The sequence below is a fragment of the Mixia osmundae genome (assembly GCF_000708205.1).
Source record: "Mixia osmundae IAM 14324 unplaced genomic scaffold scaffold_12, whole genome shotgun sequence".
Classification (NCBI taxonomy): Eukaryota; Fungi; Basidiomycota; class Mixiomycetes; order Mixiales; family Mixiaceae; genus Mixia; species Mixia osmundae.
Window position 1 is genome coordinate 78,526 of NW_014575552.1, and position 26,279 is coordinate 104,804.

A 26,279-nucleotide genomic window follows, 5' to 3' on the forward strand; every position below is an offset into this window, starting at 1 on the left:
GCGTCGTTTCTTCTTCTTATCGCGCGACCGTCGACCAATGCTCGAGCTAAAGGCGAAATGCGACGCCAAAAAGGCAGCACAGGCAGCCTTGATCCCCAACGAATGGCGTATCAAGGTACCCAAGTCACTCAAGAACGTCCTCGACATCCCGAGAAGGGCAGGCATCCTATCGAAGAAAGAGTTGCTTATCACAGAGCTTGACGACGTCGACATCGCCCTTGCAAAGCTCGCAACCGGCGAATGGTCGAGCTACGAAGTCACACTGGCCTACTGTAAACGAGCAGCTATTGCCCATCAGCTCACAAACTGCCTGACTGAGATCCTCTTTGACGATGCTCTGGCTCAAGCTAGAGAACTCGATGAGTACTTGGCCCTTCACGGCAGACCAAAGGGACCTTTACACGGTATCGTACATCATCTCTGCGATCTGCCCAGCTGAGCATGCGCCTTGCAGGCATACCGATCTCCCTCAAGGATCAGTTTCCTATCGACGGCGTCGAGATCACCATGGGTTACGCTTGCTGGCTCGGCAGAATCTCAGACAGCAACGCCGTCCTGGTCGACGTGCTCAGAGAAGCAGGCGCCGTCTTTCACTGTCGTACAAACGTACCTCAGACAGTATGTCGTCTCGCCACTTCGTGCGAGATCGATGGCTCATAAATTTGCGTGCAGCTTATGTGGGCAGAGACGTACAACCACGTCTTTGGCCTGACGGTCAACCCCTACAATCGTGCTCTCACTTCTGGCGGCTCGTCCGGAGGCGAAGGTGCCCTCATCGCCCTGCGCGGCTCGATACTCGGCGTCGGTACAGACATCGGGGGCAGCGTTCGTATACCCGCAGCCTGCAATGGCCTCTACGGCTTCAGACCCTCAACGGGCAGGATACCCTACCAGGGTGCGATGAATAGCATGGTCGGACAAGAGACCGTCGAAAGCGTCATCGGACCGCTGGCTCGTAGTCTATCGACCATCAAGAAGTTCTACCAAGTCGTGCTCAATGCCGAATGCTGGCGACGCGATCCCAAGATACTCGACCTACCGTTTCGTCAGGATCACTACGAGCTCACAGCCAATGGCGGTCACGATGCAAAGTACTCTTTTGCGATCATCAAGACCGAAGGCTACGTGCTGCCAGATCCACCGATCTTACGCGCTCTCTCGATCGTGGCGGACGCACTGCGCGAACAAGGACACGAGATACTCGACTGGGACGCATCGGATCACCGCGAAGGTGTAGAGCTCATCAATGAAATCTTCCAAGCCGATGGCGGTGCAGATTTCATCGAGCAAGTGGGCGTATCGGGCGAAACTCACATCCTCAGCGAACGATCTGGCGCTGCTCTCTCAACGCTCGAGGTCTGGAAGCTCAACCATCGAAAGGAGACATATAGAAAGCAGTACCTAGACAAGTGGGAAAAGGCAATCAGTCCGATGACGGGCCGAGTCGTCGATGCCATCATCTCGCCCGTAGCCCCCCATACTGCGCCAAAGCACGGCCAATACATCTACTGCGGTCACACATCCATCTGGAATCTGCTCGATTATCCGTCTTGCGCTTTCCCGGTCACAAAGGTGCAAGCATCACTGGACGCGCCCGATCCTGCTTTCAAGCCCCTCAGCGGTCTCGACGCTCAGTGTAATGCACAGTGTGCGTCATCGTGCTTTTGGCGACTGTTTCGTGCTGACATGTTCAGCAGATGATGTTCGCGAGACAGCTGGCTCTCCTGTTGCGCTACAGCTCACAGGCAGACGCCACAAGGACGAACACTTGTTGGGAATGATGCAGGTCTTGCTTGACAGCCTTGCTCATTCGGATCAGTACGACCCACAAACACTCTAGAATTGGTTACAACAAGTTGTTGTTGCTTTTGCTGCGATGTTGCCACTCATACGTTGTACGGTATCCACTGAGAATGTAGTCTCTTCTTATCTTCTGTAGATTATACTGTCGTCAAATGATCCGCCAGAAGTCTGCAGAGGTGCCGCTGCCGTCTCTGCCGCTGCAAGACATGCTGCTACGTTGGGCTGGAAATTGCCTGCTCCTCTGATCAGGCTACTCACTGCAGCGCAGCGAGCGAAACATACTGTGGCCGAGTAGCTTGTAGATTCCGCCCTGTGCAAGCTGATGAAGCTGCAGCGTTCCGACATGACAGAAATAGACTGCTACACCTCGTCTGGTGTATGTCTCGACTGTCTCTAGCAGGACCTGAATGGCAGAGGCGTCCATGCGATTGTCCACGTCCGCCCTGTTCAAGCCTGAGCACAGCAAGAGAGCAGCGAGGGCAGGACGTACCAGTGGAAGACGAGTATCTTTGCTTCGCCTCGATAGGGTGCATCACTTGGATGGTGCCGTCGATGCCCATCTGCTCGATGTCAGCCTCGCGCACATCCAGAGACGTGCGACTTACAGATCTCTAACCTACGAAGCCGCTCTTTCAGTGCGCCAGCATTGGCTGTCCGCGTATGTTAGTTCGGATTGGCGCCAACTTCGCTCGTACGCACCGAATGTGAGATTTTCTCGGATGCGAACGATGAGCGTGCCGGGCGTCTCGTCCATCTCTGGATCGTCGGGGTCGAGCAAATCCCAATTGGAAGTACCGGCAACCCGTCCGAGAATTCTGATGTTCATATTGGAACCTTTCTGGACGACCATGATGAGTGACAGGGCGATGGACACAATGATGCCAGTCTGCACGTTGAACAATGTGAGAATGAACGTGATGGTCATGAGGGCCAAGTCGTTCCAAGCCTGCATCTTCAGGAAAAAGTGCACATCCTCCGGGGTCTCTTGCAGGATGGAATAAACGACAAGACAGACGACGCTCGCAAGGATGCACTTTGGCAGGAAATGGAGAAAGCGAAGCAGGAAGAGCGTCGTCAGGAGAATGCATGCGCTGGTGATGAGCGATGCCATGGGCGTACGAGCGCCGGCATTGGCATTGACGCGAGACCTTGTGATGCTGCCGAAGCCAGGCAGTGTGCCGGTGATGAGCGATGCGCCTAGATTTGCACCGCCCAGTGCGACAAGCTCTCTGTTTGGGCTGACAGAGTAATTGAAGCGCGCAGCCTGGCCTTTTGCAGCCACGATACTATCAACGTAACCGACAATGGCGATCGTGGAAGCAATGCCAAGTGTGTCGAAGAAGTAGTCAGATGTATGATGCATGGGAAAGTGTAGCTTGACTTTGCCTGCTGTGACGTGACCCAGGATCTTCAAGCCTTGCTTGTCCCAATGGAAGACACTCGTCAGTATCGTAGCCAGTATGACGACTGACAGTACTTCTGGAAAGTACTGCACCCATCTACGCTTGGCCACGAGCTTCTTTTTCGCAACCCTGGCGCCTATGAGTAAAGCTAGCGCGACGGCCGAAATGATTGTGGTGAGTCGATGCAGGGACCAGACATGGCGTACGAGGAAGATGGCCTTCTCAATGGTATTGCCTTTGCTTGCTTTGGTCGTCTCGGCCAGTGTCTCCAGACCGAGCATGGGAATGAGTTGAGCAATGAAAATGACAAAAGCGATGGCAGTCACGAAGCCGCGCAAGAGCGCCCGCGACAGAACGGCATCCATGAAACCCAGCCGGAGAAAGCCGAGCAGGAAGGTGATCAAGCCCGACTGGAAAGTGATCAGGCTCGCTATGGACACGGCTATCTTATCCTTTTCGTGCTGGGGCACAGAATCTGGCAGATCTGCCCAGACAGACTGTATTGCTTGCCCTATGAGCAGGCAGAGTGCTGCCTCTGGTCCTACTGATAGCTGACGACATGTGCCGAGTAGGGCGTAGATGAATGAGGGAATGCAGGCACCAAACAGGCCGTGGACCGGATCGATGCGAGCCAAACTCGAAGCGTACGACATGGATTGAGGCACGAGCAGAAAGGTCATGGTCAGGCCAGCAAGGAAGTCGCCTGTGAAGGTGCTGATGTCGTAGTTGGGCAGCCACTCGAGAATGGGCACGTAGTACTTTGATCTCTTCTTGACCGTCTTGCGCATCTGCTGCCAATTCTCCTTTCGTATTGCTCGTCTTTGCTCTCTACTGATCGCAGCAGCAGGCTGAACAGTCGAATCATTGGCAATGAAGGATGAGCCATAGCGCTGGCCGCCTTCGAGGTCATCGCCTAGCAGACTGCTCGTCTCCGTCCGATCTCGTCGACCTCCTGATGGACTCGGACTGCGTAGATTTCTTTGTGTCGACGCACCCGCACCGCCAAAGTCTCGTCTGAGCGGGCTCTGGGGCCTCGAGACATTCGGCGTCGAGGCCAGCCGAGGTGTGTTCATGGCGCTCAAGCAAAGCTCAGGACGATCTTGATGTCATCGTAGGCAGTCGCGACGCGTACAACAAATTTAAGGCTACACCGGCGGCGGCGGCGGCTGCGGCGGCGGTGATCTGGGCTGCCCAAGCACAAGGTCACCGAGAGTAGCAGACCATCTGACTCGTCTTCTGCTCGACCGATCCGGATCATCATCATCGCCTGCGACCTCATCGTCGGTCATATGAAGACTCGTCTCCTCCTTCAAGTCAGGCGCGCCGACAAAGGGTCCAAAGAGGGAGCGACGAGCATGCCGCCTGCGCGTCGGTCGCCAGACGGGCGGATCGGCTACTGTATGTCGCCTGCGTATGTTGAGATCGCTCGCATCCGGTCCTTCGTCGAGCGAATCGATCGAGATTGCTAGATTGTCGTCTGTCAATGCAGATTCGTGAGATTGCGAAGCGCGCATAGACGATGACAGCGAGGCACTACGCAGGTGCCGCCGTCGTTCTTGTGGTCGAAGGGCGAAACCTGTGCGCATGAACTGTCTCAGCGGGAAAGTTCACCTGACAGAATATCTGCGCACCTGGGGAGGAAGCACCAATGCCGATCGACAAACCTCGAACGGGAGCCTCGTCGTTCATCAATGAATCATAGAACTGAGCTATGCGTCTCGCGAGGCCTTCCTTGGTACTGTCATCCGATTGCTCATCGTATGACCAGCCAGCATCCGAAACCTCGTTATCCTGTGTCGTATCGTTTGGCAAGAGAGGCTGTTCTTCAGGTCGAGCCGGATCGCTCTGACCACTCTTGAGCGAGACGATCCAGACGCCGGTGAGTAAGACGATGACGCCAAGTAAGACAAGCAAGAGCTGCAAGATTGTCATTTGGTTCCACTGATCGTAGTAGATGAGCCCATTGAGTATGGACGAGACGTTGAAGAAACAGAAGGAGAGCGGCATGACGAGTGTGGGTGAGACGAGTCTGAGAGACTTATTGAGATAGGCGAGTTGGCAAAGTGCAGTGAAAAGGAGTGCAAGGACGATAAGCCAGGTTGCGCCCTTGGTGAACTGATTCTGCCCGAGCACGGTGAGAAAGAGCAGATCGACGCCCGTCTTTGCAAAGAGGAGACAGAATCCAGACAGCGTGCCTGATACGCTGCCGTATGCGCAGCCGACGAGCAGTCGTCTCCGTGCGAGCCAGACCATTCCGGCCGGCTCTTGCTTCTCTACGCTCGACGAGGTATCCATCACAGCCGATCCGGCCGTCACGGTCGCGCTATCAGAAGTACCCTGCTCTGTCGTGTCGATCGAGGTGGCATCTTCTTTCTTGCGAGGCGCAGGCGCAGGAATGGGATCAAAGTGAAGAGCGTTGCGCGGGATCGCTTGTGAGAGGACAGGTGCAGACCAACGGCGTGGACGCGTATGGGAATGAGAGTGACCATGGCTGAATCGTAATCGCGTCGGTGAGCCATGCGGGCTCTTGCATGCGTGCGTGCCTTGTAATATATATGTCTTTAGCAGCTCCCGCTCGAGCCGGTATTCCATCCAATGGCTCTGTCATCGAGGGTTTCAGCTCTTCGCGTGCGAATACAGAGTAGCGACGAACGAAGAGCGCAAGGATGATGACGGACAAGCCGAGCAGACCAATCCAGATGAGAAATGCAGGACGGGCGTAGAGCCTGACGAGCTCGTCTAGCGTATGAGAGGGTTCCGGTAAGATACCAAAGACGGCGATGAGGGCGGCTCCGCCTGCGATGAGTATGGTGCCGACGACCAGGAAGCGTGAGAAGTGATCGCCGAGCAGGATCCTTGAGAACACGGCATTGCTCAGAAGCGAGATTGCACCCAGAGGCGCTAGCACGACGATAGGCAGTGCACCGAGCTGGAAGATCGAGCCCAAGATATTAGAGGTGAAGAAGATGGTGAAGCCTGTGATCCATAGGCTGTCAGGTCGGTCAGATCAGCAAGCTTTCGCGCGTCTGTCCTGCCCATGGGGACGTACGGCCTTCGCCAGTCCTTCTTCCTCGCTTCGAGTGCAGCCGCTTCATTCTGCAGGTGAGACTTGCGCTGGATCGTCAGGCCTGTGGGGACATTGAAGGTCATCAGTCCCGAGCGACGTAGACTGATCGAGCTGGGCTTGCCTAGCGATTGGACAAAGGATGCGAGCAGGCCGACGATGACGCCGACGGCTACACTGATGTGCGCATCTTCCTCGAACATCACCTTGAGCCCATCCGGCTGATTGTGCGATCGGCGGCTGAGCTGAGATGTCAATAGCAAGCAGCCTTTCGTTTAGCGCGTTCGCGACTTGCCACAGCCTTTGCGAGCACAGCGGCGGCAACAAATGCTCATCGATGCTGCTATGCTTGACTTGCGTCGCTCGACTCACCCTCCTCAGACGACCTGCGATCGATCTGGCAGCTCGCAGGCGGCGACATACGTTCACCGTCAAGAACGGCATCTTACGACGTGTCGAGTCAAGCTCGCTCGATCTCAGCGGCTTGCGAGGCAGACTTGAAGCAGATGCAATAGACCACAAAGAGTCCACGTTCGCTCCTGCCGCCGAGCCGCGTCTGGCCATACTCAAAGATGACTCCCAAACGCTCTTCCATGGCGTACAGATCCCCATCAAGCCCAGACCGCCAAAGGATGACGAGTGTTGCATGTCTGGCTGTGCAAGATGTGTCTACGACCTCTATGCTGAAGATCTGTCGGACTATTCGGACGCATGCAAGAAGGCGCAAGTACAGTTGACTGAGCTACAAGTGCCACAGAGTCAATGGCCGAGCTCTTTGCCACGCATGCAAGCTGCAGGCGCTGCAGAACCACCCTCTGATCTCAGTCCTACATTGTCAGCCTTCATGCTGCTCGAGAAAAAGCTCGCAAGCAAGCAGTCCCCTGCCAGCACCGGCTGATGCGCAAGCATCCTACCAAACCAGCGTTCGGCCATTTGACATTTGGATTTTACTCGTGACTTGTATCGCATCAGAAGCCGGACGCGATTGTCAACAGAGCCTCTCAGAACTGTCAGCGATCGACAATCAGCGGCTCGCGAGCCGCTCCTCTGAGCCGAACAACACAGCGTACACAAGCTGCGCTCTGAGGCAGCTTTCAAGCGCAAGCCAGCCAGTTTCCAGATGGACCACTGTCGGTCACACGAAGCTGCGCAAAGCAGCAGAAAGACGAAGGGTACAGCGCGCAGACGCGCTAGAATGCATCTTTTGTCGACGACAACACGTGCTGGTAGGCCATGCGGATGATACAATGATGCGAGTGAGTTTGATCTACGAAGTGATGCGAGGAATGAGTGGTGATGCTGATAGGGTACGTGCTTGCTCAGGTGTCTGCACATACTCGAACAAGGTAGGCTTCTGGTCGGCCTGCTGAACGAGTTCAGCTTGGGTATTCACAAGTATTGGTCCAACTGGCCGAGCCTGAAGACGGGTAGCCGCGCGAGAGATCAGAGCGGCCGTCATCGTGTGCCCTGACCGAACGAGCCTGGCCGGCTGATCTTGGCGTCATCTGAGCGAAAGACAGGCCTGGATCGACGACATGAGTGTCAATCTCTGTGTCGGAGAAGTGAGATGCGGCGTCGTCATACGACGACGATGAGGAGTAGCCGGACTCGTCGCTCGAGCTCGACATAATAGTACAAGTGAGAGTTACGCGGAATGCTTGCTCAACAGGCTGTCTCTGATATGTAGCGTCTCCAGATAGCTGCTTGATGTCAGCACGGCCCAGACTGATAAACAAGGGCAGGGGCGGATTCGAGCTAGCGCGGACGGGCTGGAGCAGTGTCCTTGTGGGCAGACCGCGGTGACAAGATCTTGCCGATTCGCAAAGGGTCGAAAGAGGCAAGATAGACAAGATCAGCGCCGGATTCACTGCACTGCTCGCTCCGCTTCACTGCTACTCGAATGAGCCAGCCAATCTGCCTCTGACGTTCGATGATTGACTGATAATGCCTGTCGTGCACTGTCACACGATATTATAGATATTGTATTGTCCGCGATATACACGCGTCTGCGATCGAGCTGATCGGCGCTTCCCGTCATGGACAGCTGAAACGGCGGAAAGTTGCACGCCAGCTCGTCACGGAATTCGCATAAATTGGACCGCGTCTCGCCGCAAAGCCTCACTTCCGACAAACGCGAACTTGGCTGCTATCGATCCTGTCAACTGCACAATCTGCCGATATAGTCGTCTTGGTACTCGTGCGAGCATGCAAAGACGAAGCCTAGAGATTGAGCTGATAGGCCGATCGAAGAAGGGTGTGACTTCATCTGCGCTGCCGCAGCGAACGAAGAATGTTGCCCGTGACCCACAGGAACTACCGGAGCAGCTTACGGGCATCATGGGGAGGCGCACTCGCTTGCAATGAGGAAGAGTTCTGGCTCGACAAGAAGCCGACAACTGCGGTCGAGTCCTTGCAAGACGCTCCTGATCATGGCCCCTGAGGTAGGCTGGCTGGATATCGGAGGATGGGGGACTCCCATGTGAAGCGTTGCTGCGAGCCTCTTGTTAGCCAATGACATATGATCTGCCCTACCGCAAGAATGCAACCATTGGAGAGGCGCACGGGCTCGTCGGGACAAGACCGCGGTCGACAAGAAGACAGCAGCCGCTTTCGACTCTTGCCGCTCTCGACAGAAGCACCAGAGGCAGGACTTGCAGACTGCCGCGGAAGGAGCTTCTGATCGGGTCGCTGCAACGAGCGGGTGAAAGCCAATGACAAGTGGCCTGCTCTTGGCACGTCACTCGGAGGCCCATTTGCTCGTCGGAGAAGATTGCGGTCCAGACTTGATGGCGATCTAGGGTCATGCTGACGATCGACATCTGCGACCTCTGAAGATGGACAACAAGAAGAGCCAGGAAGTCGAGAGAGTCGAGCGTGCGATACCAGGCGCTCGCCTCTCTCTACAGGTGTCTTTCATAAGTGTTTCTTCCATCATATACAGCTCGAGCTTATCGCACGTGCTAGCAGAGCTTTGCACTGCTTCCATCATGGCTGGAGACATCATCAATGCATTGTCTGCCTTGCCAACTTTGAGCGCTTCATGAATTTGAGCTTGCACGCGCGTTGTCTTGTCGTTCTGAGTTGCTCATCAACGCTGCTAATCTTCGTCCAAGGTCAGCTTCAAGGCAGTGATGGCCATGAGCTACGGTTGAACCAGTATGGACGAGCTTGCGACAATCTCTTGCTCAAGGCCAGGTCGATTGCTCGCTCGGCGACATTCGCTCAGAGCGCGAGATGACCTCATCGAACGATTCGATCGACTGCAAGTCCTCGGTCTGCAACGGGATGGTCCCAACGCCTTACACGCTCATGGGCGCTTCTCCCGTCTCGATCAGCCCGGTCATGGCGGATGCGTCAACACTCTGTCTTGGTCACAAGACGGCCAAAGGTTGCTAAGTGGCAGCGATGACACTCGTCTTTGTCTCTGGAAGCTCGGCAGACGACCTGATCTACCTTATTCGCTCGGTCTCGAGAGGGTCATCGAGACGGGACACTCTGCTAACATCTTCTCTGCCAAGTTCTTGCCTCACTCGGCCAATGCTGGCTTGGTGTCTGCGGCAGGCGACGGAGAGATACGCTGCTTCGATCTCAACAAGGGCAGCGGCAGTGTGCGGCATATGAACAATAGTGGCAATACATGGGATATATACTCTGCGCCCACGCCTGCTTGTACTCGCATTCTTCGCTGTCATCGCGATCGAGTCAAGAGAGTCGCGCTCGAGGACAGCGCCCATCTGTTCCTGACGTGCTCTGAGGATGGCACGGTCAGGCAACACGATCTACGGATACCTCACCTTTGCCTGCCGAGAGACCAGTACCAATGTCCTGATCCGCTCGTCGATTACTCATCTCATTATATGTCACTCTACACGCTCACAACGTCGCCATTGCGTCCCGAGCTCATGGTCGTCGGCGGCTCGAGTCCTTTCGTCTATCTGCACGATCGTAGAATGCTCAGGAATGCCAACAATCATTGGGGCCTAGCCAGCAAGCCCGGCAGGATCACTCAATGTGTCCGTAGATTCGGTCTGCCTGCCACATTAGCCAGTCCAGCCGAGCTCGAGCGATCAGAAGTATACACAGCCGAAGGCGACAATCACGTCACAGCTGCTAAGCTGAGCGAATACAACGCAAGAGACGTGAGCTTCATCTATCGTCCCTTTCGAAGCTAGCTGACGGGCCGGTAGCTACTCGTGTCCTATTCAAATGCGAAAGCAGACGGAGTATACTTGTTCGACGTCTTTGGCGAGACTCACGAAGAGTCGCAGGCCTTACGCTCGCATAGGAGGAGCTCAGCAAAACCAAAGGTGCCTGCCAAACGAAAACGACCGCCTCAAGTCAACTTGCCCAGCGAGACCGATTCGCACAACTCCGAAATTGTCACCCTGGCAGATGATGAACCGAGCTTTGACATCCATGACGATGGCGGTCTTTACGAAGACGCAGGCAGTGAAGACATTGAGCCAGATTCGAGCAGCGATATGGAGCTATCTTCTGGCCAAAGTGAACAGTCGTCGAATTCCGATACGGGCACTGCGCGTGCTAGGCAACACCAAGCCATGCTCAATCGTCAGAAGCGAGAGCGCAGTCTCGAGGGCGACGTTCCCATCGTTCTACCTGTTCGACAGTACAAGGGCGCGCGCAATCAGGAAACAGTCAAGGATGTCAATTTTGACAGCACTGGCTCACACGTCGTCTCTGGATCTGACGATTCGCATGTCTTCATCTGGAATCTGCAGACGGCAAGAATCGAAACGATCCTCAAGGGGGATTCCGAGATTACCAATGTGATCCAATTCAATCGGATCTATCCGCTCATGGCTGCTTCTGGACTGGACAATACGATTAAGATTTTTGGACCGGTTGACGAGCCAGCGTCAGAGCATGTGAGAACGGCTCAGGCAGCAGAGATCTTGCAGCGCAACGCGCGACAGGGTGGACGCGAGAGAGGTATGCGAGCGTTCAGCGCGGCCGACATGGTTGCTTTCCTTTCTGGCATGCAAGGCGACGCGGAAGGCTCGGACGCAGAAGAAGGCGATGGAGCGCGACGACAGGTGACGATACCTCTGGCTGCGCTGAGGGAAAGATTCCAAGAAGAAGGCAACACCGAATGTGTGATCGTCTGAAGCAGAGTTGTTGTACATATGTTGTAGTACATTCGCAGCTGGACATACAAGCAACAGTGAGGATTACAGATCAGAACAACCACAAAGTCTCGACTGTCTTCGAATCGGTGACTTCGAAGACGCAATTCGGGTAGCCAACGAGTCGGGTGGGTGCTTTGAGCGTCAGATCGAGTGCATCTGCCGCTCGATCAAGCTGCATGGGTTGCATGGGCTCATTAGACAAGCCCCACGATGCAATTGTCGTGCGAATGGCAGGCATCTGATGGGGTATCAGTAGGTGCATACCAAGCCTGTCGACACGGCTCACCTCGTCTCCATTGATGCCCGTCTCGTCCTCTGAAGCATCTTCCCGTCGGAGAATCCAGTTTGCTCGCGCAAAGCTGCCGAAAAGGACTGCTCTTCTTATTTAGCTGACATCTGTATTCCTTGCTCTTACTGACCTTGTCCCGGTAGGTTGCTGTGAAGGATGATCTTGATGACGAGATTGTCCGGACTGACGAGGAATTCGATGCCGAGGTTGAAGTAGGAGTAGAAGCATGGGTTGCTGCCTGTTTCGCTGACTGTATGTTGCGAGTGTATCGTCAGACGATCCTGGGCACAGGTGAGCGAAGAACGAGCGGGTCGCGCTCGAGCTCACATCCTCCTTGTAGAACTGCCGTAGCGGTGGTCCGAGGTCGCAGAAAAGGTCCTCGCTTGTCGTCTCGTTCAGCCGAATGACGATATCTCGTGGCGAGTCGGAGAAGCATCGCAGCTTGATGGCTGAGCAGCCTGCCTTTGGGCTGAGCAGCACATCAACGCTTTTCAATCCATTCAGATGACGATCATCATCTTCTGCTGGGCTGGGCTTGGCGATTGGCAAGTAGATGGCTTCGTTCATAACGCGTGTCAATCCGACCGTTGGCGTCGTCTGAGTCAACGAAGGCCAAGTGACGATCAGTCTCGTCAGCGGTTCTTCCACGGTCTCGTGTGAGCCGTCGGAAGGCGTGGCATAGCCAAACATTGCTCCCGGGTAAGCGACGAGCTGCTCGTTCGGGTAGCCAGGATGGGGTACAGGCGCGTAGGTCGGTCCGAATAGACGCGACAGGCTGCGTCGGGTAGCGTACAGACGTTCTCTGGCTGAGGTGGGACTTTGTGCTCGCTCTGTACGGAGCGTTTTGGCTCTGTAGATGACATGATCACCCGGCGCTTCGACCTCAATGAGCGATAACCGTTGTGTCGAGCCCGGAAAGACGAGTCGTAAGGGTGGCTTGCTCAGTATGAGCACAATCGGCGAGACAGATGGCTTCTGTCATCTGCTGTCAGCTTGCACCGAGCTCCGTGCGCACTGCTGGACGAACCTGCTCGCCATGGACGACGCGCACGGTAGGAAAGGCGAGTCGTTCGGAACGGAGCAGGCCGAGAACATCCCAGAGTGTATCGCCCAGCGCAAAAGGACCCAGGCTGATGCCTGCTGTCAGCTGCAGCCCGCTCGAGCTTGCCGCCATGGTTGACGAGGGCAATTGAAGTGATGGTCACGTGCAAGGCACAATTTCCAGGAGGAAGCGCTGCCAGAAGAGCCCACCAGCGCGACAGTGGCCACCTATCGACTGGCTCTCAGTAGGCTCTGAGTAGCTCGTGCAGCTCCGAAACTGCTGCATTAGCTCAGCGACAGGCTCAGCAGCTCAGTCAAGCCATGGCGCCGGCCTCGCCGACCGGCCCTGCTACTCGAACTCGCCATGGTCAGACTCGAGCGAGTGCAGCTTCAGCGAGCTCCGCGCACTCTGGGGAAGCCTCGGGAGGTGCTAGCACGACCAATATGGCAGCTGCGACGGGTGACAGAGCGTCGACGAGTCGGTCGCCCAGCGTTTCTTTGCCAGCCTCTGGCTCGGTTGGCCTAGCTGGCTCTTTGCCGCCTTCCTCTCTGTCTGGCGGCCGAGATGAGCAGACCTACGCCGCCAGACTGAGCGATCCATCTCTGCCGACCTCTGTCAAGCTCAATCTGGCTTCAGAGATCCGAGATAGGATCGATCTCTATCAGCGTGACAGCGAGTATATCCACTTTCTCGACCACTTGCTGCCCGTCATCCTGGCCATACTCAAGGAGGGCAAGGTCACCTTCAACACCAATACGAACGAGCAACGTCTGCGCCATGTCCTGATCGAGACGCTACACAGGATACCTCATTCGGGCAAGCACAAGGACCACGCGATGGAAATGATGGTCGTCGCTCTCCAGCTTGTCAGGACAGACAATGAAGACAACGCTTGCCTCTGCATGAAGATCTTGATTGATCTCCATCGCTCATACAAGGACATCTTGGCGCCTACGGTCGATCAATTCCTGTCGACTGTCAAGGAAATCTACGCAGGCATGACCGATGCCGTCCCAAGAGTCTTTGGCACCAATCCCGATGGCACCGGTGGCGAAGCCGTACCAGATGTGCTGCCTTCCAATGCGTCGAAAGACCTGGTTGCAAGTCATCCCAATATCATCCCGACTGGTATGACGAGCTTCAAGCTTCTGACCGAGTGTCCAATCGCAATCGTCTTCCTCTTCCAAACTTACCGCGATGTCGTCAGCCGAGAGATAGAAGTCTTTGTGCCCCTCATCTTTCAAGTTAGCTTTTGCGACCTGCGCTCATACAGAACTAAAGTTTTGCTGCAGTTCCTAAGCTTGCAACCTGCTCCTCAAGCTTACGCGCACGAGCAAGCTAAGCTCGCAGGTGACCTTCATATCGGGATCGCTGCAAACATGCAACGCAAGCGCGCAAGGTTTCAGGATCTCCTAGTAGCTCAAGTCAAGGTCAGCTATCACTGATAAGCAGATAGCCTGCAGCTGACTTATTCGGCTGTACAGACAATGTCATTCCTCGCATACGTCTTGCGCGTTGCGGACAAGACGCTCGAGCCGTACCGTGATCGGATCCCTGAGATTGCTATCAGGCTGCTCAAAGACTGCCCGCCTGACGCTTCTTCGAACCGCAAAGAGTTGCTAGTCGCAACGCGTCACATTCTGTCGACGGCTTTCAGGAGTGCATTCGTCAATTACATCGATGTCGTGCTAGATGAGCGAGTCCTTGTCGGAGCTGGCGTCACACCTCACGAGACTCTTCGGCCTCTCGCCTACAGCATGCTTGCTGATCTCATTCATCACGTCCGCATGGAGCTCAGTATCGGTCAACTCTCTCGGGTAGTGCAAGCCTACTCTTGCAGTCTTCATGACCCGACCTTAGCCCCTGCCATTCAGACGATGTGCTCCAAACTGCTGCTCAATCTCATCGAATCGATTCTCAAGAAAGATCGTGAAGAGGCGACGAAATTGCTCAGCTGTATGTTCGAAGCATTTGTCCGAAAGGTCGAGGGAATGGCAGAGGTGCGCAAGGAATGGACGCGGTGGGCTCGACCGAAGACTGCAAAAAAGGCCGAAGGCGAGGAAGTGGATGAGATCGATATCGAGCGCAGACGTCCTATCGCGCCTATGATCGTCATGACGGATCCTCAGCCTGATCCGGTCAAGGGCAAGCTCGCTTCTTACATTTTTCGCTCCAGGCTAATGCGTTTGCAGATGCTCGCTTTTTGTTCCGCAACCTGATCTTCGGCGTCAAGACTATCTTGACGGCGCTGAAGCACCTCGGCTCACCCCTGCCAGATGCGGATCAGATGGGTCGACTCTTCACAGGCTGTATACAGTGTCTGTCTATCTTCGATACGCGACGCGAGGCCGGGCGAGAGGCGAAGGATGTCACCGATGGCTTCTGTGCCATCTTCCTGATCACGGATCTCATTATCTTTCAGGAAGTCATAGACAAGCGCATGGCCTTCTTCCTCGACGAGCTGCTGCAGAATCACGAGCTGCTGGCTATTCCCCAAGCCTTCTTATCAAACGAAGCAGTCTCACAAGCCTTTGTTGGCATCTCATTCCGCTTCCTAGTCGCCCGCCTCGATGAGATCGGTAGCGCAGACAAAGAGAAGACAAGTGTCATGTTGCGACTCTTCAAGATGTCGTTCATGGCTATCACCATCTTTCCAGATGTCAATGAGATCGTTCTGCAGCCGCTCCTGGGTCACATCATCATGCAGTCGCTCAAGCTGGCGAGTAAAGCACCAGAGCCGACCAACTACTACTTTCTTCTGCGTGCACTCTTCCGCAGCATAGGCGGAGGTCGCTTTGAGCTGCTCTACAAAGAAGTCCTGCCGCTACTGCAAGCTCTGCTCGAGAATCTCAATGGGTTGCTAAATGCTGCCGAACGATCCAAGCGAGATCTCTTTGTCGAGCTTTGCTTGACAGTACCGGTCAGACTCAGCGTCTTGCTGCCGTATCTCAGCTTCCTGATGAAGCCCCTGGTATTGGCGCTTCAAGCCGGTCCCGAGCTTGTCAGTCAGGGCTTGCGAACACTCGAGCTTTGCGTCGATAACTTGACCCAAGAGTTCCTCAATCCGCTCATGGCGCCTGTCATCAACGACGTCATGGCTGCTCTGTGGAAGCTGTTGCGGCCTGTGCCGTTTAACCACCAGCATGCTCACACGACTGTGCGCATCCTCGGCAAGATCGGAGGGCGCAATCGACGCAATTTGGGACCCGTTAAACTCGAATGGCGTCCTGTCGGGCCAGAGGCGACGATCCCCGTGCACTTCGATGGTCAATTGCAGACAATCAGGCTAGCGCCTGTTGTCGATCTTGCACTCCGCATGATCAGACGGGGAGATATCCACTACAGGCGCAATTCGTATATGCTCTTCAAGCATGCGGTCGTCATCTTCCTGAAGGAGGTAAGCCCACATGCGTTGCGCTTGCGCATTAGCTGACAATGCCTATAGACTTTACCTTACGGCGAAAACGAAGACACCTTTGGCAATACTGTCCGAGGCTTGTTTGAGTCTGCTCGTGTCGACGAGTTCAGAGAAGAAGCGACCGAGTTTCTGATGCGCTTAGCTGAGTATATTTTCGCTCTCGAGCTACGACGAGAGCCGATCGACGGTTCGATTGGCCGACACGTCCTACCGCTCTCTTCGGCAATGATCGACGCAATGGCAGAGTCGCTCGCATCGGCAGAGTCCGAATATCTTCGCGAGACGGCTGCACACGTTCAGCGCATCGTTGAGGGGCTCATCGCTTTCAGGGATTCTGCAGATCCCCCGAAGCCTGCCTTCGTGCATGCAATCCTGAGACAACTAGCAGCTCGGCTTAGCTCGCTCTGCTACGACCAGTCTTGGCAGCGGAAGACTGGGGGTGCCACTGGTATCGCCATCTTGACGTCCAAGATGCAGCTTGGTCTCAACTGGATGCTCGATCATGAGCTCGAATTCGTTCGCGCATTGCTGTTCACGCTTAAAGACATGCCATCTGACCCGCCCGGTAATGTCGGTGAAGTCTCGCAAACATTGCTACACATTCTGGGCACATGTAATGCTCCGCCAAGCGCACAGATCGAGGCAGGCCCGGATCCAAGTAAAAGCGCAGACGCAATGCAAGTAGACAAGCCCAACAGCGCGAAGCTCGCTGCAGACTCTGCGCCTGCAGAAACTCCCAAGAAGAATCCCGCACTCGCTCAGCAGTCCAAAGTGCAGAAGCACAACTTCCTTATTGGCATGCTGATCATTGAGCTGTCAAGTCAAGTCGAGACAGTACGTGAAACAGCCAAGGCATCCCTCGAGATCTTATCAAAATCGACTGGAAAGACCGTCACGGAGATGCTTCGACCTGTGCGAGAGCGGCTGCTCGGACCGATCTTCAGCAAGCCGCTTCGCGCGCTAGCCTTCTCAATGCAAATTGGTCACATCGACGCAGTCAGCTACTGCATCACGCTGCGTCCGCCACTTATCGATCTCGAGGAGAACAAAGATCGCCCTGAGGCATCGATGGAGACACCCCTGCTCAGACTATTGACGGAGGCGCTTGGTATCGCAGACGCAGAAGACTCTGCTCTGACAGGGCGGGCAACGCAACACAAGAATGCAGCGCTTCTGACGACACTGCGCGTCGCTTGCGTGAAGCTTTTGTCAGCTGCAATGGCCACGCCTGAGTTTCTGTCTCCCAAATACAATGCGACAAGGATGAAGACGCTGGGCATATATTTCAAACTGCTCTACGTTCGCTCGCCAGATGTCGTCAACGCTGCCTATTGGGGCCTCAAGCAAGTACTCAATCAGCAAGGCAAGTTGCCAAAGGACCTGCTACAGGGAGGTCTACGCCCAGTTTTGACGAACTTGTCTGACCATAAGCGACTCACTGTGCCCGGTCTGCAAGGCTTGGCTCGTCTTCTTGAGCTGCTCACAAGCTACTTCAAGAAGGAAATCGGTCAGAAATTACTCGATCACTTCCGTGCGCTTGCGGAGCCCAACGCAATGACGACCGCCGCTTTGGCGCCTCAGAACGAGCATGGCGAGCTCCAGATAATGGCCGCGATAATCAACATTTTCCATCTATTGCCATATCCTGTCTCTGTCGACTTCTTGCAAGATGTCAGCACGCTCGTCGCCGATGTGGAGCTACATCTCCGCAAAGCTACAGCGAGCGTCTTCACTGAGCCATTAGCACGCTATCTCAACCTCTATCCTGCCGAGTCGACTGCATTCTACTTCGCTCGCATGAGTGAACAGCGATTCATGAGCAGCTTCCGCTTCGTCATGGCATCTGGTCATGTCGATGCCCTAGCGGAACGTATCAATGAGCAGCATATGGAGCTCTTCTCGCCAGCTTTCCGCGCGGAATCACTCGACTTGTCTACGCTGCACGCTGCACTACTCATCAAGCTATTCTGCGAGCACGATGCGTCGTGGATAGTCTCGCGTCCTGGCATAGTAGAGCTCCTCATTGGTAGATGGCAGTCGCCACAGCGTGCAGAGCGTCTGGGCGCACAGGGCATCTCACATATGTCGCAGTTGGCCGAAGATGCAGCGTTCTTGGACATCTTCCTCATATATCTCCGGCAAGCCGAGCACATCGACCTTCTTTTCCGTATGCTTGACGTATACACCTGGCGCTGCCCATCCGACCGCTTCGCACTGACTCGATTTTACTACGAGACAATCGCAAAGAGCACAGATATCGCGTTCAGAACACGCATACTCAGTCGCTTCCTGGACATATTTGCCGACAAGACGATGCCACAATCTCAGAAGACTGCTGCTTTGCGAGTGATCATCAATCCAATGCTCTATGTCGCCTTCTCCCGAGGTAACAGCGAGGCTGGCTTGGTCGACGCAGTGATCATCAATAGATTACATGCGACTATCTGGCAGCCAGGCTTAGAGCATCCTGGCGGCTCGCCCGGCGGCCCAGAGGAAGCTCTTCTCATTGAGCTGTTACACATGTCGACCCTGATCGTCCGACATCGATACTCGTCGATCGCCGAGAACAAGAAGGACGTCATCAAGTATGGCTGGAAACAGATCACAGTCGAGGATATCACGGTCAAGCAATCGGCGTATGCCCTCATCGCTCAGTTTCTGGCCGTTTACGAATCTCCAGCACGCATTGTTCTCGTCATCTGGAACCATCTTTTGCGGGCGCATCAACTCGAGGGTCGTGCTCTTGTCCGAGAGGCACTAGACGTGCTTGCTCCAGCGCTACCGTTCAGGTCGAATCCAGAAGAGGATCCACCTGGCTGGATCGCCTGCACTCGCCGTGTGCTCGCAGAAGAAGGTCACAGCAGTGTGCCTCAACTATCGCACATCTACAACCTGTTTGCGCGACACTGCGACCTCTTCTTCCCATATCGCGGTCTCTTTGTACCCAACATGGTCTCCTCATTGAGCAAGCTCGCCTTCGGACCACTCAGCACTGTCGAGACGCGCGTCCTGACTGTCGACGTCATTGATATGCTGCTGCAATGGGAACGACGTCGATTAGGCAAATCTGTGCGGCCTGAAGGCGCCGAGATGGAGTCTCTAAAGACGCCTACTTCTGATACGTCTGTGCCTAAGCGGGGTCGCGCAGGTTCTGTAGCTGCATCGAGCGCAGGCCTCGCGTCCGGCAATTCAAATGCGTACAGTATACCACTGCCGAACCGTGACACAATTATCAGCACGCTCATTCGCTTAGTGGCTTTTGCTTCAGAGCCGATTTCGCGGGGTGGTGTCGCCGCCCGAGCAATGAATCTACTCAAAGAGTTCCTTGGCGGTGGCATCTGGGACGACGTCAGCCCAAAGCTTGCCTGGTTCAGCCGGACACTTACGAATGCAGAGATCAATGAGCAGACTCTGAACACCCTCTGCAATACGATCGATGTTCTCTGCGTCGTCCAGTCTTTCCGGCCTGACGCTTGGGTGCTCGACAATCTCGGCACGATGATCAAGATCATCGAGAAAGTCACGTCAGCATCGGAGGTCAGATTGCACGTGTCCCTGCGACCGATCCTCGAACGGACCTTTGAGATCCTGCCTCAGCGTGACTCCAAAGGAGAGGATGAGAAGATGACGATGGGCAAGTCTATATATACGATTGGCGCCTTCCCGGCTGATGACATCTTGATCGCAGCGGACGCCATCACCGATGAGGATGATGATGTCGTTAGGTTTACTAAGTGGGCGACGATGACAATCAATGACGGTCTGCGCAGCCTTAGCAACATCCAAGGCACCATTGTCATTCTACAGGCATGGGTCAAGCACAAGCCTGAAGTTACCGACGAATTCCTCGGCCCTCTTATCCGCGTACTTACGCGCATGACGAAAGAGCACTTTGCTACTGCCAATACGCCCGCCTTTGAAGGCACTTCACGCATCTTGATGTCTACCCTCGAGATCCTCCGCAGACGGGTCTCGCATCTTGGTGAGCAGAGGCGCTGGCTGCTTTCGGCACTTGTGCAAATTGTCGAAAAGTCGCCAAGCACAGAAGTATGTCGATTCGTGCTCGAAATGATGTCAGTATGGATCAAAGAGCGCAAAGAAGCGTATCCGACTGTTCGCGAGAAAGCCGGCATCTTGTCAAAGATGATGACCTTCGAAAATCGACACGATGACGCGCTACTCAAAGACTTCTTGCAGCTTATTCTGGACATTTACACCGACCCAGCGCTCGCCCGGACTGAGCTTACTGTTAGGCTCGAGCAGGCATTCTTGCTCGGCTGTCGCAACAGGGACGCGACGATCCGCACGCGTTTCCTGGAAGTTTTCGACCGCTGCATCGATCGCTCGCTGTTCAGTCGATTGTACTACATCCTCGGAGTGCAGAATTGGGAGTCTATCGGCGAGACAAATTGGATTCACCAGGCGCTTGACCTTCTGCTCGGTGCGGTAGATGCGAAGCGCAAGCTGTTCGCTGGCCTTGCGCCAAGTCCGGTACCCAATCAAGCCTTCGTTGACGCGCTCGCTGAATACGAAGTCGGCGGTCTGGTCAATGCAGCGCGTAGACTGCTCTATGCGGACGCGACTACAACGCATGTCATGTGGATCTCGACGTTCAAAGCCGCTTGGCCTTGCATCACTCGTCGCGAGCAGACGGATATGACGCGCTTCATTATCTCTTTGCTGGGCAAAGAATGGCACACGAAGAATCGCGATCGTCGACCCAACGTCATCCAGACAATTTTGAGCAGCGCACAGGCGTGCTCACCGCCAGTGGCGCTGCCACCTCATCTTGTGCGCTACCTTGGCAAATCTTTCAATGCGTGGCATGTCGCTCTGGAGATCATGCAAGATGTCGTCGAGGACCCGCGCGAGGATGACGTAGTGCGCGACTGCACTTGCGACGCACTTGCGGAGCTCTATTCGGACCTGTCCGAGTACGACAATTTCTATGGTCTTTGGCGACGTCGATCGTATTATAACGAAACGAATGCTGCCATCTCATTTGAACAGCACGGCTTGTGGCAACAAGCACAGGTTCAGGTAACCCGAAGCTAGTATTGAGACCCTTGTCGCTGACGCACGTATGCAGTATGAGGCAGCCCAAGTCAAGGCACGGTCAGGCGCTATGCCATTCACAGAGTCGGAATATAACGTCTGGGAGGATCATTGGGTGCTCTGCGCACAGAAGCTTCAGCAGGTACGTCGACGACATTTGACCTTAGCCATGTCTCATGCGCAGCGGATCGCAGTGGGACATTTTGACCGACTTAGCAAAGCACGAAGGCAATGCTGACCTCTTCCTGGAGTGCGCATGGCGGCTGTCAGACTGGCAAAGCGATCGCGACTTTATTGAGCAGTCGATCGATAACATGGAGTCTCAGGCCACGCCTCGCCGACGAACATTTGAGGCTTACATGGCGTTGGTGAAGGTACAGGCTGGCATAGTCACGCCCGGCGAAGAAAAGAAGACCGATGCTCAGCGCTTGTGCGACGAGGGCATCCAGCTTGCACTTCGCAAATGGTACTATTTGCCAGACATTGTCTCTGAGGCACATCTGCCTTTGCTACATGTGTTTCAGCAATTTGTCGAGCTGCAAGAAGCATCTCTCATGTTCAACAGCCTATCGCAAACTACTGCACAGAATCTCGAAGCCAAATCGGCCGAAATCAAAGGCACTTTGCAGACGTGGCGCGAACGTCTGCCAAATCTTTGGGATGATGTCAATATCTGGAGTGATCTCGTGGCTTGGCGTCAGCACGTCTTCTCTGCAATCAACAAAGCTTATCTGCCACTCATCCCTGCGCTCACGAGCGCGAACGGCGGTGGCTCAGCAGCAAATTCACATGCATATCGCGGTTACCATGAGACAGCTTGGATTATCAACCGATTCGCTCATGTTGCTCGAAAGCATCATTTGCACGAAGTTTGCATCACTTCGCTCACAAAGATATATACACTGCCCAACATCGAAATCCAGGAGGCCTTCCTGAAGCTTCGAGAGCAAGCAAGGTGTCATTACCAAAGTCCCACGGAGCTCAACCAGGGCCTCGAAGTCATCAACAATACGAACCTCATGTACTTCGGCCCGGCGCAGAAAGCGGAGTTCTTCACGCTCAAGGGCATGTTCCTCGCACGACTTAACTTGCATGAGGAAGCAGCGCAAGTGTTCAATCAAGCGGTGGGTACAGATATGTCCTTCCCGAAAGCATGGGCAGAATGGGGCGAGTACCACGACAGAATGTTCAAAGACAATCCGAACGATCTCAACATGGCAGCCAACGCCGTGTCTTGCTACTTGCAGGCCGCCGGGCTCTACAAAAATGCTCGAGCTCGTAAGATACTTGTCAGAATACTTTGGCTGCTCAGTCTCGACGACAATAGCGGGACGGTGGCCAAAGCATTCGATCTCTACAAAGGCGACGTACCTGTATGGTACTGGATCACGTTCATACCGCAATTGCTCTCCTCGCTCTCGTATCGAGAAGCCCGATATGCTCGCATAATCTTAATGAAGATTGCCAAGACTTACCCACAAGCGCTGTTCTATCTGCTCAGAACAACTAATGAGGACCTCAGCGCAGTCAAGCGACAACAAATGGCAGCCAAGGCTCGCGAAGCTGCAAAGAAAGACGAAGAGGCGAAGATCTCGGCTGCTGCAGCTGCTACGAACGGCACGGGCACTGAGTCAGGCCCTATACCAGATGCAAGCAAAGCGACAACGCCTGCACCAGCTTTGCCGGTGCAAGCTGCTGCAGGCATTCCGACCTCGGTACCACCCGGCGTTGTACCAAACCAACCGATCGCGCCTCGTCAACCATGGGAGCATGTCGAGGAGATCATGTCCATCCTCAAGACTGCCTTCCCACTGCTTACGCTCACGATGGAGATGATTGGGGATCAAATTCAGCAGCGTTTTAAGCCGACGCCAGAGGAGGACATCTTCAGGCTAGTCAGCGCGCTTCTCAATGACGCTCTTCAACAATTCATCGCTCGAGCTGCATTTGTCGATGATGACGGCGCCCTACCTCAGCCGACCGTGCAGAACGTTGCCCGGTTCGCAGAGAATTTGCATCCCGGCCCGCTCAAGACGAACTTCGAGCGCGACTTTTTGGCTTCGAAGCCGAATTTGCAAAGCTATGTCGCACGATTGCAGAGATGGCGAGATCGATACGAGGTCGTACTCGATCGCAAAGCAAAACGTCACAATCTGGAAGTCTGCTCGCATTGGCTTGTCGAATTCCAATATCAGAAGTTTGACGAAATCGAAGTACCTGGACAGTACCTCAAGGTGACATGAAAGTTTCAGCTAACTGGATAATCGCTGATGTGCTCGAGCAGTACGAGGACAGCAATATGAATTTCGTCAGGATTGGACACTTCCAGTCCAAATTCGATGTCAGCAGACTTTCGGGCATCTGCACACGCCGCCTTACTATCGTCGGTCACGATAGTAGCTTGCACTCGTTCGCTATCCAGCTACCAGCTGCGCGACATTCGCGTCGCGAAGAGCGAATCATGCAGCTTTTCCGCATGCTCAATTCGTGCGTCCCACGCAGTCTCTTAAAGCAAGCGCTGATCAGCTCTGTTTGCAGACCATTGACACGTAGGAAAGAATCGAGGAAGCGTAATGCTTTGTTTACGGTCCCGATCGCTGTGCCACTCGCGCCTCACGTCCGCTTGCTCGAGAACGATGCGTCCATTGTCAGCTTGCAAGACATATACGAGAACTTTTGCCATGAACGTGGCATCGGCAAGGACGACCCTATCATTCATTACGCTGAGAAGCTCAGACGACTTGCACAAGCCCACGCTGCTGTTTCACGATCGACACCTCAGCGTCTGAACACAGCCGCGACGAAGCTCGAAGCGTACGAAGAAGTACGAACGAAGATGTTCCCCGACACGGTCTTGAAGAATGTAAGTCGCTGCTCTCGCATAAGCGAGCAGTAGGGTAACATCCTGAGACAGTACATGGCGCGATCAATGGTATCCGCGAGCGATCTCTGGCATCTCCGCAAGCGAATGACGCAGCAGCTGGCCAGCTTTATCTTTATGACCTATGTCTTCAGTATGGGATCTCGGCTACCTTCGCGCATCCTCTTCTCGCGAGTCAACGGTGGCTTGCACACTTCTGATATGCTGCCGAGTGAGCCCGCTTGCCCGTCTTCATGCAGTCCCGTCTGACCTAGCCGTGCAGCCTTATCGCCTCAAGCGCCCGAATTTGCCAATAACGAGGCTGTCCCATTCCGGTTCACGCCGAGCATTCAGAAGTTCATCACAGCGGTAGGTACAGAAGGCCTGCTGACCTCTTCTCTCATGGCAATCGCTGGGGCGCTTACGGAGGAAGAGGACGATCTCGAGCATCGGCTGTGCATCTTTGTGCGCGAAGAAGTCATTGCCTGGCACCACATGCAGCACAAGACCCTGCAAGACAAGCTCGTACGCGCAGCCACGGTGTCCAACGTCAAGAACATCGTTCGGCGCGCTCAATTGCTCAGTTGCAAGATCGATCGCGAGAATCAGCCGCTCGGCGTCGTGCCCGCGAACCAGACCATCCTCGAGCTGCTCAGCTACAGCGCGAATCCACAGCGACTCAGTGCTATGGATCCCATCTGGCTACCATGGCTGTAGACATTCCTTCTGTTGTACATTGCACGCGAAAAAGCAATCACGTGATTTGCTCCGCTGCGTCCAGACCACCAGAGACCATTGCAGCGGTGATCTCCTCTCCCGCACGCACTCACAACATGATACTTGTAGTCTGGCATTCTCAGCTACGACTGCGATCTGTGACGTCGGACGACCGTTTGCAAAGCACTCGCAACTTGCTCGGCCTCGGCTCGTGACGTAAGTTCAGCAGAGCTCGAGCAGATTGGGAGCATCTAGCGCAATGTTAGCATTAGCAGTCAAACAAATGTAGGCATGACGGTACGCTGGTAGTCTCTCGCTGCACAATCGCGCGAACAGGCAAGAGCTATACAGCAGAGGGTAGCGTTGGCGACTTCGGCTGAAGGAGTACGTCACTTTGGCCATCAAGCCTTGGCATGTGCACTGGGAATACATGCAGTACGATCCGGATGATCTCATGAACATGGAAATATCAGAACAATCTAGCCAGACTTGGCCACGTGCGACGAGCGGTTCGATATTGCCACCGGTACGCGCTCTCGACGAATCAACCCAGCGCCGCCAACAACCTTCTGGGAGCGCTGTTGCTTGCATCACAGATCGAAGACAGACTTGTATAGCGACATCGCCTGAGATCAGCATCATGACCTGGACGCTGCCACAATCCCCCTCGGTAGTTGATCAATCGCTGTCGTTCTCATCAGCGAGCACGACCCTGGACACCTCGACGAGTCTAAGCAAGCACGACCCTGGACACCTCGACGAGTCTAAGCAAGCCTATTGGACATGTTCCTTTGAGGCCCTTAGTGTGGGGCAGAGCAAGTCGCACCTCGATCTCTACTACGATCGTATGGTCCAGGCAGCTCAGGAGAATCTCGACAACCACTTGCGCAAGGCCAACAGGGTCGACAAGCAGCTCGAACACTTCAAGGGCGCCGTTCAGAAGATCGAAGAGATCTACGACGAGGCAGCTCTGCAGGTCAAGATCCGTGAAATCACTGTGACTGCTATCAAAGCAGCTCGTCCCGTTGCCCCAGAGGTTCACAAGGACGACTACCTCAAGGTTCTCATGGGCGACTGTCCTTCCATCTCGCCCATCTCAGCCGGCATAAAGCGTCCCCTTGGCGACCTGGACGACACAGGCTATGACGACATTTCCGAAATGTACAGTCCGCCCAAGCGTTTTGGCTTCGGCGGCGGAATCCTCTCACGTACGATGCAGGTCACTCCGCCAGCACATGGCTTCTCGGCTCATTACCTCGGTCCGCAGATGACGCCGGAAGAGTAGCAGCTGCAGCAGCACTACCACTTGCCTCGTCACTGTGGCAAGCCAACGCAAGTGCTCTCAATGATCTAGCGAGGGCGTCATCCTTGCTCGAATGCGCTCAGCCAAGGGCCCACAACAAGCTGAGCGAGTCAAAGCCTTTGTTCGGAGAGGGTCATGTCCCAATCATTGCACTTGACGGTCTTGAGCTGGCTTGGGC

General features: G+C 54.7%; 10 protein-coding genes across 10 annotated transcripts; 5 read left to right on the forward strand and 5 right to left on the reverse strand.

Moving 5' to 3' along the window:
* Nucleotides 1-37: 37 nt before the first annotated feature.
* Nucleotides 38-1,840, forward strand: L969DRAFT_96833 (uncharacterized protein; the record flags this gene model as incomplete). Its single annotated transcript, XM_014709898.1, has 4 exons — nucleotides 38-404; nucleotides 455-618; nucleotides 673-1,648; nucleotides 1,698-1,840. 4 exons carry the CDS (start codon nucleotides 38-40, stop codon nucleotides 1,838-1,840), a joined length of 1,650 nt encoding a protein of 549 aa, XP_014565384.1.
* Nucleotides 1,841-1,926: 86 nt separating this feature from the next.
* On the reverse strand, nucleotides 1,927-4,279 carry L969DRAFT_19815 (uncharacterized protein; the record flags this gene model as incomplete). The annotated part of the gene is made up of 5 exons (XM_014709842.1): nucleotides 1,927-2,036; nucleotides 2,086-2,246; nucleotides 2,294-2,363; nucleotides 2,409-2,453; nucleotides 2,503-4,279. 5 exons carry the CDS (start codon nucleotides 4,277-4,279, stop codon nucleotides 1,927-1,929), a joined length of 2,163 nt encoding a protein of 720 aa, XP_014565328.1.
* Nucleotides 4,280-4,311: 32 nt separating this feature from the next.
* L969DRAFT_90346 (uncharacterized protein) lies at nucleotides 4,312-6,794 on the reverse strand. The gene is made up of 5 exons (XM_014709899.1): nucleotides 6,395-6,794; nucleotides 6,256-6,334; nucleotides 5,860-6,196; nucleotides 4,838-5,807; nucleotides 4,312-4,782 (listed from the first exon to the last, which is right to left on the reverse strand). The coding sequence occupies exons 1-5, from the start codon at nucleotides 6,471-6,473 to the stop codon at nucleotides 4,352-4,354; spliced, it is 1,896 nt and encodes a 631-aa protein (XP_014565385.1). The 5' UTR covers nucleotides 6,474-6,794; the 3' UTR covers nucleotides 4,312-4,351.
* On the forward strand, nucleotides 6,555-7,564 carry L969DRAFT_90348 (uncharacterized protein). Its single transcript, XM_014709900.1, has one exon. It carries the CDS (start codon nucleotides 6,608-6,610, stop codon nucleotides 7,166-7,168), a length of 561 nt encoding a protein of 186 aa, XP_014565386.1. The 5' UTR covers nucleotides 6,555-6,607; the 3' UTR covers nucleotides 7,169-7,564.
* On the reverse strand, nucleotides 7,440-8,388 carry L969DRAFT_90350 (uncharacterized protein). The gene is made up of 2 exons (XM_014709901.1): nucleotides 7,683-8,388; nucleotides 7,440-7,633 (listed from the first exon to the last, which is right to left on the reverse strand). The coding sequence occupies exons 1-2, from the start codon at nucleotides 7,896-7,898 to the stop codon at nucleotides 7,538-7,540; spliced, it is 312 nt and encodes a 103-aa protein (XP_014565387.1). The 5' UTR covers nucleotides 7,899-8,388; the 3' UTR covers nucleotides 7,440-7,537.
* On the reverse strand, nucleotides 8,359-9,240 carry L969DRAFT_90351 (uncharacterized protein). Its single transcript, XM_014709902.1, has 2 exons — nucleotides 8,462-9,240; nucleotides 8,359-8,379 (listed from the first exon to the last, which is right to left on the reverse strand). Exon 1 carries the CDS (start codon nucleotides 9,072-9,074, stop codon nucleotides 8,799-8,801), a length of 276 nt encoding a protein of 91 aa, XP_014565388.1. The 5' UTR covers nucleotides 9,075-9,240; the 3' UTR covers nucleotides 8,359-8,379; nucleotides 8,462-8,798.
* Nucleotides 9,241-9,428: 188 nt separating this feature from the next.
* L969DRAFT_53956 (uncharacterized protein) lies at nucleotides 9,429-11,396 on the forward strand (the record flags this gene model as incomplete). The annotated part of the gene is made up of 2 exons (XM_014709903.1): nucleotides 9,429-10,409; nucleotides 10,458-11,396. The coding sequence occupies 2 exons, from the start codon at nucleotides 9,429-9,431 to the stop codon at nucleotides 11,394-11,396; spliced, it is 1,920 nt and encodes a 639-aa protein (XP_014565389.1).
* A 70-nt stretch (nucleotides 11,397-11,466) lies between these two features.
* On the reverse strand, nucleotides 11,467-12,880 carry L969DRAFT_96839 (uncharacterized protein; the record flags this gene model as incomplete). Its single annotated transcript, XM_014709904.1, has 5 exons — nucleotides 11,467-11,655; nucleotides 11,704-11,789; nucleotides 11,837-11,987; nucleotides 12,034-12,681; nucleotides 12,734-12,880. The coding sequence occupies 5 exons, from the start codon at nucleotides 12,878-12,880 to the stop codon at nucleotides 11,467-11,469; spliced, it is 1,221 nt and encodes a 406-aa protein (XP_014565390.1).
* Nucleotides 12,881-12,959: 79 nt separating this feature from the next.
* L969DRAFT_90354 (uncharacterized protein) lies at nucleotides 12,960-25,175 on the forward strand. Its single transcript, XM_014709905.1, has 12 exons — nucleotides 12,960-13,992; nucleotides 14,041-14,178; nucleotides 14,233-14,893; nucleotides 14,941-16,145; nucleotides 16,194-19,800; nucleotides 19,855-21,206; nucleotides 21,256-21,363; nucleotides 21,416-23,455; nucleotides 23,506-23,708; nucleotides 23,760-24,084; nucleotides 24,136-24,313; nucleotides 24,365-25,175. The coding sequence occupies exons 1-12, from the start codon at nucleotides 13,069-13,071 to the stop codon at nucleotides 24,796-24,798; spliced, it is 11,175 nt and encodes a 3,724-aa protein (XP_014565391.1). The 5' UTR covers nucleotides 12,960-13,068; the 3' UTR covers nucleotides 24,799-25,175.
* Nucleotides 24,878-26,273, forward strand: L969DRAFT_90355 (uncharacterized protein). The gene is made up of 2 exons (XM_014709906.1): nucleotides 24,878-25,075; nucleotides 25,133-26,273. The coding sequence occupies exon 2, from the start codon at nucleotides 25,229-25,231 to the stop codon at nucleotides 26,081-26,083; it is 855 nt and encodes a 284-aa protein (XP_014565392.1). The 5' UTR covers nucleotides 24,878-25,075; nucleotides 25,133-25,228; the 3' UTR covers nucleotides 26,084-26,273.
* The last annotated feature ends 6 nt before the right edge of the window (nucleotides 26,274-26,279 follow it).